At 45.5% G+C, this 21,229-nt stretch overlaps 1 protein-coding gene across 1 annotated transcript in view; it reads left to right on the top strand.

The window, feature by feature from the left end:
• LOC120990946 (A disintegrin and metalloproteinase with thrombospondin motifs 10-like) overlaps positions 1-21,229 on the top strand; it is a 208,191-nt gene that overhangs the window by 32,635 nt on the left and 154,327 nt on the right. Inside the window, exons 5-6 of the mRNA XM_040419838.1 lie at positions 5,636-5,781; positions 8,606-8,669. Of these exons, the coding sequence (XP_040275772.1) occupies positions 5,636-5,781; positions 8,606-8,669 (210 nt within the window). The remainder of the gene's footprint in view (positions 1-5,635; positions 5,782-8,605; positions 8,670-21,229) is intronic.

Raw genomic sequence — 21,229 nt, 5'->3', positions numbered from 1 at the left:
GAAGGTGCCGAGGGGACTTACTCTGGGCACAAACGGAGCATGCCGCTACATATGCGGCGATGTCGGAACGTAGGGAAGGCCACCAGAACAGACGTGAAACAGCCCAGGACAGCTGATTCTTTCCAGGATGCCCCGCGGTCTTGGAGTTATGGTAGGTTCGCAACAACCGAGTGTGCAACTCCTCAGGCACAAAACATCTGCCGTTGGGTCTCCCAGAGGGAGCACCAGATTGAGCCGCCAAAATCTGCTCACCCAGGGGAGAGGTCAGGCTGGTGCGAATGGCGGCCAGGATCTGATTCGGAGGTATGACCGAAGTCGGAATCGACTCCTCCCTGGACAGCTCGGAGTACTGCCGTGATAAGGCATCCGCCCTGATGTTCTTGGAACCGGGTAGGTAGGAGACCACGTAATTAAAACGTGACAAGAACAAGGCCCATCTGGCCTGACGTGGTGTCAATCTCTTGGCCTCAGAAAGGTAGGTCAGATTCTTGTGGTCCGTCAGGATGAGAACCGGAACCACCGAACCCTCGAGCAAGTGCCTCCATTCTTTAAGGGCCTGCACGATGGCCAATAACTCCCTGTCACCAATCTGATAGTTGCACTCCGCGGAAGACAGTTTCCGGGAGTAAAACCCACAAGGAAGCAGAGGACCCTCTGGTGTTCTACGCTGAGACAGAAGGGCGCCTACTCCCGTCTCAGACGCGTCCACCTCGAGGACAAAGGGCAACCCAGGGTTGGGATGCGACAGAATCGGAGCCGACACAAAGGCGGACTTTAGGGCCTCAAAAGCTCGGATGGCCTCGAGCGGCCAGACCTGGGAATTACTGCCCTTCCTGGTCAGATCCGTGAGAGGCTTGGCCAGCATGGAAAAGTCCCTGATGAACTTCCGATAATAATTGGCGAAGCCCAAAAAGCGCTGCAGGGAACGAAGACCACTGGGCTGGGGCCACTGTAAGACAGCCGAAACCTTCTCAGGATCCATGGAGAACCCCTCAGCGGAAATGATGTAACCTAAGAAGGTTACCTGGGATCGGTGAAATTCGCATTTCTCAAGCTTACCGAACAGCTTGTTCTCTCGTAACCGTTGCAACACTCGTCTGACATCCAGAATGTGGGCCTCCATGGATTCAGAATATACCAAGATGTCATCCAAATAGACTACCACACACTGCTGCAACAGGTCACGGAAAACATCGTTGATGAATTCCTGAAAGACTGCGGGCGCATTGCACAACCCAAAGGGCATAACCAAGGATTCGTAATGACCGGTCCTGGTGTTAAACGCGGTCTTCCACTCATCGCCCGCCTTGATCCTTACCAGGTTATATGCCGCCCTCAGGTCGAGTTTGGTAAAGACCGTGGCCCCTTTAAGGCGATCGAACAGCTCGGAAATCAAGGGTATCGGGTAAGCGTTCTTGATCGTGATGCGATTGAGACCCCTGTAATCGATGCAAGGCCTCAACTCACCGCCCTTCTTTTTCACAAAGAAAAATCCAGCCCCTGCCGGGGACGAAGATTTGCGAATGTGTCCGCGTGAAAGCGCCTCCCTCACGTACTCCTCCATGGCCTCATTCTCCGCTACCGACAGTGGATAGACTTTGCCACGAGGAGGAACGGCACCAGATTGTAACTCTATGGCACAATCGTATGGGCGGTGCGGAGGTAGGGCAACCGCGCGCACCTTATCGAATACATCCCGGTACTCCTCGTATTCAGGAGGCAACAGAGAGTCCGAGGAAGTACACAGCAACTTGACAGACCCATGGATGCAACTAGCCCCACACTGCGGTGACCACGAGAGGATCTCGACCGATCTCCAATCGAAAGTCGGATTATGCTTCTGGAGCCAGGGGTACCCCAAGACCACCGAGTAGTGTGGAGACGAAATAACCTGGAGGCAGACCGACTCTCTGTGAACGGCACCAATGGCTATCCCCACTGGAAGGGTCTCATGAGTCACGTGTGGCGGCAGAAGGGGTCTGCCGTCTATCGCCTCAAGAGCCAGTGGGGAACCTCGAGCCTGCAGAGGAATGGAATTGGCGGCAGCGAACACACTATCAATGAACAAACCACCAGCACCAGAGTCCACCAACGCCTGGGTCGTCACCGAGCCCCCGACCCAGGAGAGGACAACAGTGATCAGTGGTTTGTCAACACGGGAAACCGGGGACGAGGAGACTCCACCCAAGATCTGCCCCCGACAGGATCTCAGGGTACGAGCGTTTCCCGGACGGTTCGGACATGCCAACCGAAAATGCCCACCGAGACCACAGTACATGCATCGGCCCTCGCGTCTCCGGAGTGCCCTCTCCCCCTCGGACAGGCGAGCAAACCCTAGCTGCATGGGTTCACCCCCAGACAAGTCATCCCCAGGAGGCGTGGGAGGAGAGGGAGGCACGGGTGGGACAGCAAACGTAGGCACCAATCTGTTAGAAGACCTCCGCAGGTTCTCCTTAAAGGAAGGTCTCTCCCTGAGTCTGGTGTCAATCAAAATCAGGAAAGAAATAAGAGACTCGAGCTCAACTGGTAGGTCCTTAGCTGCAACCTCATCCTTCAAGGCATCCGAGAGACCATGAGAGAAAGCAGCGACCAGAGCCTCATTATTCCAGCCCACCTCTGCTGCCAGGGTACGAAACTCAATGGCGTATTCAGCTACGGATCGTGAACCCTGTCTGATGGACATAAGGAGCTTCGCAGCAGAGGCAGCACGAGCCGGCACATCGAATACCTTCCGAAGAGAAGCAACAAAACCGGAAAACTCGGCAACCACCGGATTGTTGTTCTCCCATAAAGGGCTGGCCCAGGCCAAGGCCTTGTCCGAGAGCAGCGAGATCAAGAAGCCCACCTTTGATCTCTCAGTAGGAAAGGCATGTGGCAGCAACTCGAAATAAATGCCCACCTGGTTAAGGAAACCTCGGCACTGAGTTGGCTCTCCCCCAAAGCGCTGTGGAAGAGGGGCAGAACCGATCATACCCCGAAACACCGCAGGCGCAACAACAGGTGTCGGGGTAGACTCTGGCGCAACAACCGGAGCGGCAGTAGGAGCGAGCCCAGGAGCGACAACCGACCCATCGGCAACGGGAGCGAAATGAGCCGTGCGTTCAAGCAGGGTTTGCAACGCCACAGCGAACCGACCCAACAGGTGATCCTGCTGATCAAGTCTGGCAACCAGCGTGGGTAGCGAGGATGGCCCTGTACCGTCAGAATTCATGGCTTGGTCCTAATGTCACGGAACCATGAACCAGACGTACAACAAGAGATAAGTGAAAATAAGAAGGCTTTATTGAAAATAAAGCTGTAAAGCAAAAGTCCAAATGGATGGTGAAACCGAGCAGAGTCTTTGCGAAGCCAGAGGTCAGGAACCAGAAGGGTAGTCAGACGAAGCCAGGATCAGGAACCAGCAGGGTAGTCAGACGAAGCCAGGATCAGGAACCAGCAGGGTAGTCAGACGAAGCCAGGATCAGGAACCAGAAGCAGCAGCAGTCTTAGAAGCATGTGAACACAAGAGGACCAAGCAAGGAACTGAAGCCACAGACCTCCTATATATATGAGCTAGGCATCCAGCTCCTCCCAGGGGAAGGAGGAGCCGCAGGGTGGAAGGCTACAAGAAACCCAGGACCCAAGATGGCCGCCAGCACATGTCAAACGAAGGAGAGCAGCAAGCAGGTAAGACCATGACACTATGGCCCCATGTTGAAACGCGTTATTTTCCCCTGCAAACCCAAGAGCAGAATATAAAATCAGTGATACAGTCCTAACCTCAGTATCTTGAGGAAAGTGATTTAGGGGTCATTATTTCAGAAGACTTAAAGGTAGGCAGACAATGTCATAGAGCAGCAGGAAAAAAAAACCTCGGCATTGTGACAGACTGCCTGCTGAATGATTTCAGCGGGCACTCTGTTCCGATCACCGCACGGTGGTGATCATAAATACACATAAAGCACCGGTACGTCATGTGTCCTTAAGTACCAGGGACTCATGACATATCAGTACGTCATGTGTCCCCAACAGGTTAAATCCAAGGGAATTCCCTTATGGGGTGGATGCCTTCCTTCTTAAGTGGAACTTCCCTCTGGCATATGCCTTCCCTCCATTTCAGCTAGTGTTAAAGAAAATCAGGAGTAAGATGCAAGGGTCATTCTGATTGCTCCTTTTTGGCCCAGGAGGGCATGGTTTACTCCACTCAGGACCATATCGGTCTTAGATCCTTGGATTCTTCCAGAGGTCCCAGACCTTCTGTCGTAGGGTCATATCCTTCATCCAGAAGTTTGGGGACTTCATTTAACGGCTTGGAATTTGAAAGGAACCTACTAGTCAAGAAGGGGTTTTCTCCGAGCCATTTTACTTAAAAGCAAGAAAGCAGTGACTGTCTCCATCTATCTTAGGATTTGGAAGAAGTTGATTGAGTGTTATGTTAGACCCTAAGAATTTACCCTGTTCAGTTTCAACTTCTCAGGTTTTGGAGTTCCTTCAGAGGGGATTGGATTTAGGGTAAGCTAAGAATACCTTGAAAGTCCAGATTTCTGCCCTCTCTGTCTTGTTTGATCAAAATTTGGCTCTAGACCCATGGATTATTAGGTTTTTTAAAGCAGTCAATAGGTCTGCTCCAGTAGTGGCCCCAAGACATTTCCCCTGGGACTTAAACCTCATACTTAAGGCCCTAACGCAGCCTCCATTTGAGCCGATCAATACCATATCTTTTAAACACTTAACCCTAAAATTAATTTTACTGGTTGCTTTGACATCTGCCTGTAGAATTAGTGAATCACATGTGATTTCAAAAAATCCCCCTTTTACAACTATTTTTGAGGACAGGGTTGTTATTCGTCCAGATCCCGCTTTTTTTTTCCCCAAAAGTGTCCTCAAAATTCCATGGGTCCCAGGAAATTATCCTCCCCTCATTTTGTAATAACCTCAAATCTGCTAGGGAGGTAGAATTTCACTCATTAGATGTGAGGCGATGCATGTTACAATATCTTCAGGCTACTGAAGATTGGTGGAAGTCTTCAGCTTTATTTGTCCTTTTTTCTAATTCCAACAAAGGAAATAGGGCCACTAAGAGTTACCTGGCAAGATGGGTTAGACTAGGGATTTCCCTAGCTTATCTTGAGGCAGGTTGTTCCGCTCCCCTGGTGGTGAAAGCACACTCTACCCTCTCTATCTCCACTTCCTGGGCAGAAGGGGCCTGCGCATCCATTGATCAGATATGTAAGGCTGCCACGTGCGCTTCTACCTTTTTATTCTGTAGGTTTCTTGTCCCTGAAGGAATATCCTCTCTCTGTGGTGCAGTCATGGGGTCTGGAAAATCTGACGAAGTGCTTCCCTGGTATTCCGCTCCGTATCTTGAGGATTGTGGTCCCATTCAGTTCCGCAATACAGGAACGCATGAGTCCTAACTCGAAGTGCAGAACACAATTCACATATGAGATGACACCATTTTCTCAACCTTATTGCAATGAGCGTGAAGCTGAAAAGATAACTTGATAGATGGCAAACTGTGGAACATGTTTTTTCATTCATAAGTATAAGCATGTTATCTAAAATGTGATGTTGCAAAAGTTCAAAGTGTTCTCTTCTCTAGATAGGAAATGTAAGCAAAAAAAATGAGGATACTAAAATAATTATTTGTCTACAGTGGTGTTACAAAAGGGAATGTGTCCCATTTGGGACCCGCCCTGAGGGCGTTAATGGAGCTTGGGGTACCTGGTCATCATGGGGAGAATGTAGCAGAACATGCGGAGGAGGCGTATCTTCATCAGTTCGACACTGTGATAGCCCAAGGTATGTAATAACAGTTCCACTATATAGTACAAATTAACTGTTTGTACTGTAAATGATGGAAACTATACTTAGACCAGAGACTCTACATATATAGGATTGCTTAGCTGTGAATATTCTCAATAGGAAGAATGATAAAACACCAAAGGGGGGAAAAACAAAGGAATTTCACAAGCCACAGTTCTAAGAAGAAATGCTCCAGAATGGTTATGTAGGCAATTATTTATTACTAAAACAGGCATGTTAGGAGTGCTGAAACATCCTATTTAGTGGGAGAATGATGTTATTGTTTCTCTATAGAACATCAGGTAGTGACCTTTCCAAGGATCAGACTATAGGACATTAAGGAGCCCAGGAGAAGAATCCACAAAAAACTTTCAGGTGCACAACTCCTAGGAAACCATGGATGTTGGTTGGGCCATAACTTTTTTTAAAACAACAATGGGTTTAGTAAAGCACAGGCACCCATTCTCAGGTTACAGAATCAGGAGAACATGTAGTGGGAGAATCTGCCAATTTTACTCTTACCATATCAGAAAACCCACAAATGATGCATCAGACAAACAATTGATAATAAATCAAGACTTTATTATATAAATAAATAAATAAAATACACTTAAAACAACAGAGGGACATACCTGAGAAAACACAGTAACACAAAGGTACTACATAATATTATAGCTAGTGTTGAGCGAATCAAAGTGAAACAAATTGACTTTGATCCGAATTTCAGGAAAGGTTGGCCACGGATCTGAATTTCCTTGTGCTTCAAGGTAATAATTTTTTTCCCTAAAGTGGTTGCTACATGTGTTACAAAGTGAAAGTAAGAAGCTTGGGAGTGCGATATGACCCATGATGCCATGCAGCCAGCCAATCAGCAGATAATCATCCCCTGTGATGTCACAGCCCTATAAAAGCCTCATCCCGTGCTTTTTGTTTTTAAAAGCTTTTAATTGTAGAATTTGGATAGGGACACTGCAGGAAGAGCATAGGGAGACTACAGGGACAGTGTAATTCACCCTGTGCATCTTGTTCACCTGCTGCGCCATTCATTCTTAATCTGTTCTGTTATACATAGACTTACTTTGCATCAGACTTATTGTCCACATGCAGTCTAATATATAGGCACATTTATCTAGTTGATCTGCTGCTCCATTCATACTTTGTTACATAGTTACATCACTGATTCAGTTACTGTACACTATGGCCAACAGACAGTTGCCAGGGCCCTCAAAAGGAACGGTCAGTGGCTAAAATGTTGCTGTAACCAGCACAAGTAGCAGCAGAAGAAGGGTTGGTGGAAGCTGCAGCCGCATCAACAGGTCAGAGCTGCCACTGTCATCCAGCGGTCGTGGCAGTAATGATCTGACTGTAGTGTGCTGCCACACCAGAACACCGTGACAAATGGCCTGTTACTTCTGGCCATGTGCTGCTACCACCCACCTAATGCCTCTACTGCCATCTGCTCCTACTGTGATCTGCCACCATCTTGTGCTGTTACTGCCACTGATGTTGCCTCCACACTCTGTTGTAGGGCCATTATTGTGACTCTTCATTCCGTTGCCCCCCCCACACTATTCTGAGGCCACTATTGTGACTCTTCATTCTGTTGCCACCCCGACCACTGTGTTCTTAGGCCAATATTGTAACTCGTCATGCTGTTGCTACCCTCACCAGTCTGTTACTGCTGACGCTGTTTGGCCATGTTGACATCACCGTTTATTTTTCCGTTCTTCTAATCTGTCAGAGGAACAGAAAATTAACAAACAAAACGGGTCTTGTCGTTTAAGCATCTATAAGGATTCTGTCACATGGTCAGTATTTTGCATCAGGATTTAATCATGATTTGGAAGCCAAAAGAAGGAGTGGGTCAAAAACACAGAACAGATGCAAATATTTCCATCACGTGTTATCTTTGTTATGAACACACTCTTGTTTTTACCTTACAAATAGTGATCAAATGCTGACGGTTTGAAGGTGGATGCTCAAAATACAGGATCTGCTTTTTTGGGAGACAAACCTCCTTGAAATCTGCTAACTAGGCTCTATAGGACCATAACAAAACCAGGAGCAGAATCCCAAAAATATTTATTTTCAGGTGCAGAACTTCCAGGACAACATGGGTGCTCGTTTATCTTTTACTTTCTTTAAAGGGGTTGTCCGGGTTCAGAGCTCAATCTGGACATTCCCATAATTTCACCAAGGCAGCAGTTCATGCTCCGATGCTCTGCCTTGCCCTGCATAGGGCAAGGGCTCTTTTATTTACTATAACACACTGCCAGGCGATGGCTTCCACCCAGCAGTGAGCCTGGTGACTGATGGCCAGGCTTTAGCATTGCCCTAGCCTGTAAAATGGCTACGGCAGCGATAAAGCCCGCCCATCAGAACCGGTGACATCACCGAACACACTGCTGGGCGGAAGCTATCGCCCGGCAGTGTGTTATAGTAAATAAAAGAGCCCTTGCCCTGTGCAGGGCAAGGGAGAGCATTGTAGCATGAACTGCCCCAATGCTAAAAGTCAGGGGGGCTGCCTTGGTGAAATTATGGGCATGTCCGGGTTCAGCTCTGAACCCGGACAACCCCTTTAGAGAAAGTAAAAGATAAACGTGCACCCATGTTGTCCTGGAAGTTCTGCATCTGAAAAGCAATATTTTTGGATTCTGCTCCTGGTTTCGTTATGGTCCTATAGAGCCTAGTTAGCAGATTTCAAGCAGGTATGTCTCTCAAAGTTATACACCTCATTTCTATCAGTAATGTTGCCACTGACAAGAATATATTATTCATTATTACTTTGATAATAATAAACAATTTTCAATTTGTATTTTAGGCCAACCATTGGAGGAAAATATTGCTTAGGAGAGAGGAAAAGATACAGATCATGCAATACTGACGTAAGTATAGTAGAATAAAAATGCATATATACAAGACTGACTAATTCTAGTACATACTTTGATGATATGCATGTGTATTCTGAACATTTTATTCTGCAGTAGGTTACAAAAAATGCTCAGTTTCACATCACAGTTTTCTTTACAGCATTTGGTCACACCTTACAAATCATAATCAGGGGTGTACATAGAAATCATTGGGTCAATAGCAAGATTCTGAATTGGGCCCCTATGGGATTCCCCCTCCCACTACCCACCTGGCTTCTCCCTGCCTGCCCCTTTTCACCAACAAAGAAAAAATGTACCATTCAATCTTCTCAACTACCACCCAGCCATACATGCAGTGCAAGTCAGAATTCTTATCAGAGACTTCCCCCACCCTACAAACTTTCCATCCCCTTCCCCTCACCCACCATCATGAACTACTGCAGTCGTCATTTTTCCCCATGAACTGTGTCTGCAATCCTATAGGCCCACCCATGAACTAGTACTCTTTGGGCTACATACACATTTGCTGAAGAACTTCCAGCAAAAATAAAGGGCAAAAAATGCTACATGCAGCAGTTTTTCCATCTGGCCTGTACTCACAGAGGTTCCTGGTGCACCCTGTTAGGGCTCTTTCACACGATTCATGAATGATAATGCTGTATGCCTCTGCCTGACCTTTCTGTAACAGAATCATAGTCACATAAAGTGGTCAGTATTATTCTGTAGTAATAAGGTCACACCGAGGCACACAGCATTATCATTCATGATAATGCCGTGCGCTTCCTAAGTCCAGAACGCACGATCCCTCTCTCAGAGTGATTCCTGCAGGGGACACGCTCATGTGAAAGAGCCCTTACTGTGAATGGGATCTGGGGAGTTCATGCAGTGTTCACCATATGCAGGATCCAGCGATTCAGGTATTCTGGTGACGCTGCTGGATTACGTAAGGTCTGGACTGGTCAGTCAGGTTACAGTGCAACACGTGTTGGCAGAAGAACAGGGATGGGACAAAGTAGCTTGGTGTTCCAGGCAGATTTGGCAAATGGCGCACCCTTTGTAGAAATAATTAAAAACGACCTTACTTGCTAATAAAACAAATTTTTTAATTTTTTACAAGGTTCAGTCACAAAATACTAAAGGATTTAATCCAGTCACAACTGATGTTTCTCTACTGGAGTCGTAATTCTTTTTTTTTTTTCTCTATTCGCCCCAAACCACCATGAAAAGTTCTCCCAACTACTGCAGAGTCTCTATGGCCAGTAGCTTTGCTATAGGGAATTATGAGATAACAGTCGTATCTGGGCCTGTGGGCCCAAAGACCCCTCTGCCATATAACATGGCACCAGTATTATAAATGACACACAATACCTTGGGGCATATTACAGACTTAGCATTAGGCAAAAATCACCTGCTGTAGAACTTCCTTATACACACCACAGCTGCTGCAGAACCTCCTAAGGGTGCCTTCATACGCTGCAGAACTTTTGGCAGACAATTCTGCAGCTAAAAATCAGTCCCATTCACCTTAATGAAGCTTGCAGAAATTGAATAGAACTGATTTTCAATTACAGAATTTTCTGCCACAAAAATCTGCTGCATGTGAAGATATTCTTATACACACCTCCTCAGCTGCTACAGAACCTCGTAATGCGCACCTTCACAGCTGCTGCAGAACCTCATAATAGACACCTCCTCAGTTGATGCAGAACCTCATAATAGACACCTCCTCAGCTGCTGAAGACCCTCCTAATACATACCTCCTCAGCTGCTGCAGAACCTCCTAATACACACCTCCTCAGCTGCTGTAGAACCTAATACACACCTCCTCAGCTGCTGTAGGACCTCCTAATACACACCTCCTCAGCTGCTACAGAACATCATAATACACACCTTAGCTGCTGCAGAACATGATAATACACCTCATCTGCTGAAGAACATCATAATACACACCTCCTCAGTTGCTGCAGAACCTCATAATACACGCCTCCTCAGCTGCTACAGAATGTCATAATACACACCTCAGCTGCTGCAGAACCTCCTAATTCACACCTCAGCTGCTGCAGAACTTCATAATTCACACTTTAGCTGCTGCGGAACCTAATAATACACACCTCAGCTGCTGCAGAACCTCATAATACACACCTCCTCAGCTGCTGCAGAACCTCATAATACTCACCTCCTCAGCTGCTGCAGAACCTAATACCCACCTCCTCAGCTGCTGCAGAACCTCATAATACACACCTTCTCAGCTGCTGCAGAACCTAATACCCACCTCTTCAGCTGCGCAAAACCTCCTAATTCACACCTCAACTGCTGCAGAACCTCATAATACACACCTCCTCTGCTGCTGCAGAACCTCATAATACACATACGGAATATCCCATTTACAGTAGACTAAAGGCTATCCCATTATTTGGTGAATAAAACGTAACCTTTATTGATAAATATAAAATCAAAATATACCACATCAGGGCAACAGTTCATTCGGGTATGTGGAGGGAGGGAATGCCTGTGTGGCTGTACAGGCCTTTACAGGAGAGAGCCAGGGGCCCTCCATGGGGCTACAAGAGAGGGTATGCTCAGCGGGCCGCTGATTGGCTATTAATCACAGGTCCTGCTCCCCTTTGTGTGTTACTAGATGGACTCCATGTAGTTTAGTGAGAGCCGTCTTCTGGCTACCACGATACTGGTCCCTATTGTGCCCTGTCATACACGGTCTCAGAGGTTACCCTGTAGTAAAGCGTGGATCAGGCATTCACTTGCAGCACTATGGTGTTCAGTTATATGCGGAGAGAAACCCTAGACACCCCACCCCTTCTACACATTGAGGGGATAGCATCTTGAAAGCCATTTCACACCTAATGGCGATTATAATGGTCTCGCCCTATATTCGGCATGCACCCATCGTTCTTTCCTATCTAAATGCGGAATAGACTGGCGCATCCCGGCCTAATCATTCCGACATTGTTTCTCCAACAGACAGGTTTAGTCAGGGCACAACGGGTTATGCTAATTCAGACTCCGAACCCTAACCTATATAACCTTCCTATATCCGCCTACTGTCTAGCTGCAAATCCTAATGTTGGGGCTAGACAGGTGTCTAATCCTACCAATGGAGTAGCGAGCAGTATAGTCTACATCAATGCTGACATCGATGTTTTGCACATGCGTTCCTGAGGCCTGTGATGTACTTTATGTGCGGAGATCCCTGTGATCGGGCATCCCCATACTGCCGGGTCTCCGTGTCAGTGCTGTACCATTTAGCGCATGCGCACCATCATATATTTGCTCATTCACCCAATATTTTCTGTATCTAGCACTAGGGTAGCACCATGTGGCATATGTCAGACACAGGTCATTATTCATTATGGCTTTCTAGACTGTAATTCATTGAATAAATATGGCCATGGCTCTGTGAAGAAGAGAAATCAGATTAATAGAAATATCTTTGGAGGTATGTATTATCAATTCTAGGTACAGTATTAAGTATTCCTAATAACTGGTTGGGGGACCTAAAATTCCAAAATTAATAATGTCTCAATAGATCAGAGAATCTATATCTTGATGTGGGATTTTATATTTATTAATAAAGGTCAAGTTTTCTAAATTAAGCAATGCAGCACCTAATAATGGGATTTTGATGGCCTTTAGCCTACTGATGATTGGAAGAACCTGATAATAAACACAATATTTTACAGCCTGCCAGGCTCCATGATAGAAACCCATCAGATCTAATAGTCAGTGGGATCCGTCAGGTGTTGTTGTCCGTGATGTGCCAGATCCTGCACTACCGTGATTTTTGTTGTTGCGCACCTATGACAGAGTGGAATGGAGAAAGTCACTAGCGCAGATGTGAACCAAGCTTAATACACACCTCAGATGTTGCAGAACATAATAATAGTAACAAGATAACTACAAGTCTCACCAAGACCATGTTAGCCCTGTTTCACACTAGCGGCAGTAGTTCCGAGCAGGCTGTTTCGGCAGAGAACAGCCTGTCCAAGCTCTGTTGGGATAATGGGGCCGGCAGGCATTCCAGTAACCTCCAGCAATGCTGGATTCAGTGGATCCAGAGAGCTCTGGCAGGCTGTTCTACATAGTAACATAGTTTGTAAGGCTGAAAAACGACATCTGTCCTTCTAGTTCAGCCTGTTATCCTGCAAGTTGATCCAGAGGAAGGCAAAAACCCTGTGAGGTAGAAGCCAATTTTCCATCACAAAATTCCTCCCTGGATCAACAACCCATCTCTAATAGCTATAACCTGTAATTACACTCCAGAAATACATCCAGGCCCCTCTTGAACTCTTTTAGTGAACTCACCATCACCACCTCCTCAGGCAGAGAGTTCCATAATCTCACTGCTCTTACCGTAAAGAATCCTCTTCTATGTTCGTGTACAAACCTTCTTTCCTCAAGAGGCAGAGGATGTCCTCTCGTCACAGTCCTGGGTATAAACAGATGATGGGAGAGATCTCTGTACTGACCCCTAATATATTTATACATAGGTATTAAATCTCCCCTTTTTTTATTTTTTTTTATAAAGTGAATAACCCTAATTCTGATAATCTTTCTGGGTACTGTTGTCCACCCAATTCAGTTATTACTTTATTTGCCCTCCTCTGAACCCTCTCCAGCTCTGCTATGTCTGCCTTGTTCACAGGAGCCCAGAACTGTACACAGTACTTCATGTGTGGTCTGACTATTGATTTGTAAAGTGGTAGGACTATGTTTTCATCACAGGCATCTATGCCCCTTTTGATGCAACCCATTATTTTATTGGCCTTGGCTTCCTTGCTACCCTCCTGTTTTAGTGATTTAAATTGTCATTCCTATTTATCCACATTGTTTTTTTCTTGTTCCTTAACCTTTTATTCCCATAAGCTATGTACCTCCCACAATTAGAGTTTAGGATGCTTTTAAAAATATCTCATTTAGTGGCTGTATTTTCATTTTTGAGGACTTTGTCCCAGTTAATGAGAGAAATGGCCTCTCTTAGCTGGTCAAATTTAGGTTTTTTTTGCAGCTTGGTATTTTTGTGCCTCCTTGAAGAAACACTCTTTTGAATGACAGTTGGAAGTTAATTACTTTATGGTCACTTTATGGTTTCCCAGGTGTCCCCCAACCTGAACATCTGTTGTTCTATCAGGTCTATTGTTTGGTCCAGTATGGCCGTCCCTCTAACTGGGTCCTAAACCAGTTGGGGAAAGGTGGTTGTCTTTGGTTATTTCCAGTCTATATCTGGGTAGTTGAAGTCCACATAATAACGACCTCATTATGATTTGTCGCTTCATCTATCTTGTTTAGTAGTAGATTTTCTGTGGACTCTGGTATATTAGGTGGCTTATAACAAACTTCTATAAGTATTTTATTATTTTTGCCTCCGTTTATTTTTAACCACAGTGACTCCACATGTTCATGTTCCAGAATGTGGGCTTTAAACAGCACTTTACATAAAGGCAGACCTCTCCCCCTCTCCGTTTTGGCAATCCTTTCTAAACAGACTGTAACCCTGTATATTAACTGCCCAGTCATTGCTATTATCCAGCCATGTCTCAGTTATTCCCACTATGTCATAATCCTTCTCACCCATCACTAATTCCAGTACACCAGTTTTATTAGTCAGGCTTCTGACATTAGTATACATACAATTAAGAGGTTTATGTATATTTCTTACCCTACACCTTTCCTTATGAACTGTTCTAGTCTCTCCTTCCATTCCTCCCCCACGTCCATTACCTCACCCCAGGTCTCTATCTGCACTATCTTCCCCTCCTTTAAAGTAATGTAAAGTAGTTTAAACACTCCTCCAACCTTCTAGCATCTTCTCTCCTGAAACAGCTACACCTTCCCCTTTGGGCTTCAGCCCATCCCTATGATATAGCCTGTAGCTGACAGAGAAGTCGTCCCACTTCTCCAGAACCCAAACCCCTCCATTGAGGTCCTTGCCCTCAGCTTGCAACCTAAGTCCTCTCACTTTATCATTGGTTCAAATGTAGACCATGATCACTGAGTGTTCTCCAGCCCCTCCCAGTAATCTATCAATCCAATCTGCGATATGCTGAACTCAAGCGACAGGAAGACAACACACTGTTCGACGATTCCGGTCTTTGTGACAGATCGCCCTATCTGTTCTCCTAATAATGGAGTCTCCCACTACAGCACCTGTCTGACCTGCCCTGCTCTCCTGCTTACTGAAGCTGACATTCCCCTGACTGGCAGAGGAAGTGTCTTGCTGCAGCAGTGCTCTCCCTGAACTAACATCCCCCTCATCTGCCAACCTTGCAAACTTGTTTGCCAGAACAGCCTATTGGAACTACAGCCAGCAGTGTGAAACAATCCTTATCGCTGAAAATGAGCGGGCAATACATGGAGGGGTAAAAGAGGAGAGAACTACAACTACAAGCATGTCCTGGCTGTTATTATGGAACACAAGTTAAGATTACACGGAGAGAGTATAAGAGGAGAGGACTACAACACCCAGCATTACCAGAATGTTACTGTACAGCATCAGTGGACATTATAAGAGGAAAGAACTACAAGTCTCAGCATATCCAGACTCTTATTGTAGGGCATTAGTGAACATTACATGGAAAAGGATACAGTAGGACAGAACTACAACTCACAGTATTTCTAAGATGTTATGGGTAATCCCAGGACACCACAAACCTCTCCTCCAGGCACAGCAGAGAAGCTCTTGTCCCTCACATCCTGACATCTCACAGGTCGTTCACCACTTTTTCCTCTCCATTGTTGAGCTCTGTGTGTAATTTGGGGGGCAGGTCTTTGCACGGCGGGACCCCTTTCCTCCACACGCACCACAGCAGCTGCATGGTCTCTCTGTGCCCATTGGAGGTACGCCACTTGTCATACTAGATTTATACACCAAAATCTTGTTTAGAAAAAACCTACAGATTTGTCAAAAGTGTTTTAAGATGCATACATTTAGAAATTGGCAGAAATGATGAAAATGTATTATATGGTGCATGTGGCATGATTCATGTTGTAAACTTTTAGAGAGATTTTGCCACTGTTTAATATGTATCCATACAGTGGCGTACATAGAGAAGTAAGCGCCCCATAGCAAGAATCAAACCAGGTCCCCCACACAGGACAGAACAGTTTCTGCCTAAACCCTTTTCAATGACCGTTGGGGCATTTTTCCACTGCCTCATTTGCTAAAAGTTGTTCTTTTAGAGGGTAGAGTCCTGGCCAAGTTTTCACCCCCAGTAGAAGAGACGATAATCCCAACTTTCCTGTTCCCCTTATTGTGAAGAATAATTCGACAGGTAGTTTACTCGCCCTTCAATCACCACACTGTTAAAGTTCCGGTAACTTGTTTAATGTGTATGATCAAAAGAAGGTAAAACTGTGAATACAGACAAAGCATAGTATCAGACCATACATGCAATGCAGGAGTGTGGATTAATACAATAACGCATACATCAAAGAACAGTGATGCATAAGAATACACTATGGAGCATCTGACATAAAATGCGTCTGCAGATGAGAGAACTATAGCATCATGGCAACTACACAGATCTAGGAGCATGTGACAGGAATCTACTAACATAGATTAGCTAATACCTAACTATAAAGCTCTAACATAATGCATGTATACAACAAAATATGCATCCTACACTGCAGATATAAGTAAATGATAAGGTTTGACATACCAACGATGCTTGGATGGCGTGGATGAAGGATAGATGCATGTGGATGCGACAGTACAGTGTGAATCTAGGAAATATGGCTGCTGGAATAAAGAACAACCTGCTTCCTGATCACAGAGAGTCTACTTCCTGCAGTGTCACATGACCTCAGGACAGAACAGAAAAGAACAAAGGTGTCCACTAGGGGGAGCAGAATTCAGCAATGTAGATTAACATAATCTGGCTGTGGACAGACAGCACACTCCCCGCCTGGTATCTGTTAGAGATACCACAATTTACCAGACCACCGAAAGTTACTCTGAAGGAGATAAGAGCAAGACAAGTTCTGTTACTGGTCTAATGAACAAAGCTGAACTTCCTTCTGCGTTTACTCTCACCTCTACCTTACGGACCCTACCATCATCGTGAGGGAAGGTCTTTGTCACTCGATCCATAGGCCACTTAATCTGCTTGGTTTGGTGGTTTTTCAGAAGCACGATGTCACCCTGCTGAACATTAGGCCTGTCTGCCTGCCACTTCTTTCGTTCCTGAAGAGTAGCCAAATACTGTTTGTACCATTTGTGCCAAAAGTCTTTAGCCAGGCTCTGGACCTGTCTCCACTGTCGTTTGTAGAGGTCTTTACTATCAAATGTTTCGGACAACACTGGATAAGGTGCAATCTTTTGAGTTATTAAGGTTGCTGGAGTAAGGATTTGTGGATCTTCAGGATCTGTTGAGACTGGTATCAACGGTCTTGAGTTTACAATAGCAGTCACTTCTGCCATCAAAGTAACTAGCACCTCATGAGTAAGCCTTGAAGGTTGTTGCAAAAACATGGAGTCTAGTATCCTCTTGGTGATTCCAATCATCCTTTCCCACACTCCTCCCATGTGGGAAGCAAAAGGGGGGTTAAAAATCCAAGATACTTCTTGCCTTGAAAGAAAACTCTCTACCTTTTCATCATTGAGGTTAGAGGAGATTTTGAGTTCATGGCAAGCACCTACGAAGTTCGTTCCTCTGTCTGATCTGATTGTTTTGACTGGGCCACGAATAGCAAAGAACCTTCTCAAGGCATTTATGAAACTTGAGGCATCCATGGATTCTACAATCTCTATGTGGATGGCACGGATGCTGAGACAGGTGAAAAGAACTGCCCACCTCTTGCTGTTGGCTTTACCTCCACGGGTACGTCTGGAGCAAACCGACCAAGGACCAAATACATCCAGGCCGATGTGAGTGAATGGAGGATCTGTGCTAAGTCTGTCAGGTGGTAAGTCTGCCATTTTCTGTGTTTCACAGGTCCTTCTGAGCTTCCGGCAAATAACACATTTGAAGATAAGACTGGAAACGTTCCGCTTAGCTCCCAAAATCCAATACCCCGCTGTACGAATAGCTCCTTCTGTAATGTGTCGTCCTTGGTGCTGTGACTGGATATGGTAGTGACGGGTTATGAGGGTGGCAATGTGGTGTCGACCTGGGATAATGACTGGGCTTTTCTCATCGTGCCCAAGATCTACATTGCGTAGACGTCCACCTACTCTTAGTAGCCCATCTACATCTATGAAGGGATCTAAAGCTCTAAGCGAACTGTCATTGGGGATACTCTTTTTCTCTTGAATACAGAGGATCTCTCTAGGAAATGTTTCTCCTTGCACATTTTGGAGGACGATTATTCTGGCTTTCTTGAGGAACTCAATAAGATGCGGTCCTGTACAGAGATGCCAACCATTACAGTTTTCAGGATGTTTTTCTGCCTTTACCTTGTAAAGTTGTGTAATGTGGATGAGACGTGCGACAGCTCGTGTCAAAGTATTCCAGCTAGAGAATCTGCAAAAACGTTCAGATCCAAGTCTCTTCTCTCTATATACAGTGCTTAATGTTGTCACCTCAGGACGAATGTCTGTATCAGTCGTTGGATCAACGAGGTCAAAGGCCTCAGTCTCAGTCTTTTCGGCTGGCGAATTTGAATGAAGTAGGAATGTTGGCCCTGTAAGCCACATTGAGTCTTGTAGATGTGCTGTTGATACTGATCTGGTGGCGAGATCTGCTGGGTTATCCTTTGACGGCACGTAATGCCATTGCTTTGGGATTGAACATCTTCTTATCCTCTGAACACGATTACTGACGAACAGATAAAATCTTCTTTCCTCGTTGTAAATGTAGCCCAGAACGATTTTACTATCAGTGAAATAGCTAACAGTGTCAATGTTCAAGTCAATTTCTGTGGTAATGAATTCCGCAATGTCCACAGCAAGGACCGCTGCGCTAAGCTCCAGCCGTGGGATCGTGAATTCTGGCCGTGGAGTTAGTTTTGCCTTTCCTAAGACGAACCCAATGTGAGCTCCTCCTTGAGCATCAACAACCTTTAAGTAGGCTACTGCTGCTATTGCCTGGACAGAGGCATCTGAGAATACACAGAGCTCTTTATACTGAGCATTAGAGCAGGAAATTGATACATAAGGTCTGGATACCTCAACGTGTCTCAACTTCTGTAGGGATTCTCTCCAATCTTCCCACTGCTGTTTCTTCTCTTCAGGTAGGGGTGCATCCCAATCTTGACTATCTGCAGTGAGATTACGAAGAAGACCTTTTCCTCTAATGGTGACTGGTGCAGCTATACCTAGAGGATCATATACACTGTTCACGGTAGAGAGGACTCCCCGACGAGTGAAAGGTCTTTTCTCTTGTGATACTTGGAATGTCAAAACATCTTTTTTGAGGTCCCAGCTAATGCCAAGGCTTCTCTGAATGGGTAATGCATCAGCACTAAAATCAAGATCCCTTAAGTCACTTGCCCGATCTTCTGAAGGGAAGGCCATCATGACTTCTCTGCTGTTTAATGCTAGCTTATGTAGGTGAAGGTTGGAACATGCCAGCATCTCTCTTGTTCTCTTCAATAGGTTGATGGCTTGTGTTGCAGTTGGCACAGATTTTAGTCCGTCATCAACATAAAAGTCTCTTTCTACAAATTCTCTTGCATCTGCACCAAACTGTCTTTCTCTTTCGTATGCTGCGAGTTTGAGGCCAAAAATGGCTACTGCTGGTGAGGGGCTGTTGCCAAAAATATGCACTTTCATCCGCCATTCGATGATGTCTTCTGCTGGGTTATTATCCTTATGCCAGAAGAATCTTAAAAAGTTCCTATCTTCAGGTCTAACCAGGAAACAATGAAACATTTGGCCAATGTCGGCCACAAAGGCAATAGCATCCTTTCGAAAGCGAAGTAATACTCCTAAGAGATTGTTGTTGAGGTCTGGACCCTTCAAAAGGATGTCGTTCAGGGATATCCCACCACACTGGGCACTTGAATCAAAGACTACTCTGATTTGCAAGGGTTTCTTCGGGTGGTACACCCCGAACAGAGGTAGATACCAGCATTCTTCTTCTATGTCAAGGGGTGGCGCTACTTCACAATGGCCATTCTGTATCACTTTCTCCATGAAAGCAAAGAAATGTCTTTTCATGTCGGGCTTCTGTTTAAAGGATTTTTGAAGAGACCTGAATCGGTGCAAAACCTGTGTCTTGTTATTTGGAAGGCGTTGTCTGTGTGTTTTAAAAGGTAGCGGAGCAACCCAGCTGTTGTCTTCGTCCCTGTAGAAGCCTCTCTTCATTATCTCCAGGAAAGCAAGCTCACTGCGAGAAGGAGCCATTTTATCATCTTCTTTGGTAATTTCAAAGGCTTTGTGGCCAAGACAGTTTTCCGTACAAGAGGAATTCGAGATGGATGAGGCCTGCAGGGTCAAGGGAATGCCGGTATTGAAGCTTTCCTTCACAGCAAAGAAGTTTGGGCAAGGTGTGAACAGCGATCCCCGGCTATTATCTAAGATGTTGGTATAGAGGCTATGCACGGTGTCTGGTCTGTGGACACCACCTAGACATACATTGCCCACTATTACCCACCCTAGGTCTAATCTTTGGGCGTAAGGAGAGTCGTTTGGCCCATTAATCTGGTCTCTGACCTTGTGGATCCTAATAATATCTCTGCCTAGCAACAGGAGAATGGAGGCATTAGGATCAAGCTCAGGTATCTGAGTGGCTATTTGCCTCAGATGTGTATGATGAAGTGCAACCTCTGGGGTAGGGATCTCTGATCGAACATTTGGGATTTCATCACATTCTATCAGCGTGGGTAGTGGAACGGACACTTGTCTGTCAAGGGATTCCAACTGGAAGCCATGTACCATTCTCCCAGTAGTGTTGATCACTCCCGCACATGTCTTGAGAGAATAGGGCAATTGGTGACCTTTTGACCCAAAAAGCTCAAACAACTCTGGTCTTGCCAAAGATCTATTGCTCTGGTCATCTAAGATTGCATAAACTTTGGTAGCTCTTTCCCTATGCCCTGTAGGGTACACATTGACCAAGCAGATTTTTGAACATGACCTGCCCTGAAGATTTTCTCTACAAACTTCAGTACACATAGCTGACACATCTGCTGATAAGCTACTTTCCTGTCCCTCCCCGCCATGCTCTACCCCTGTTTCAGCTTTCACAGTCCATGGTGCGGGACCAGGATGCATAGCGGACACATGCTTATTGCTATTGCATTCTGTACAACAGATAGTCTTATCACAGTCCTTTGCAAGATGTGAAGTAGATGCACAACAATGATAACAAACATTATTTTGCTTCAGGAAGGCCTTTCTTTCAGTTAAAGCTTTTACCCTGAAGCTACGACATTCATACAAAGGATGAGGCTTGCGATGAATGGGGCAACCTTGGGTAAGATCCGCAGTCTTGGGACGGGCAGGCTCTTTCTGTGATGGTGTACCTGTAGAAGTCTCAGTCTTGTGCACTGAGACAGAGGTTCTATGAGTAGTATTCTTGTGATGGTGTTTCTCTAGTCTCCAACCATCAGAGCTTTGAGGGGACAGGATGAACCCTGGATAATTACGCATCTTTGCTTGTTGTGTGACAAAACTCACA

Source organism: Bufo bufo, chromosome 2 (assembly GCF_905171765.1).
Source record: "Bufo bufo chromosome 2, aBufBuf1.1, whole genome shotgun sequence".
Taxonomy (NCBI): domain Eukaryota; kingdom Metazoa; phylum Chordata; class Amphibia; order Anura; family Bufonidae; genus Bufo; species Bufo bufo.
The sequence above is the reverse complement of the archived record's forward strand: the minus strand, read 5'-3'. Positions and strand labels throughout refer to the sequence as shown.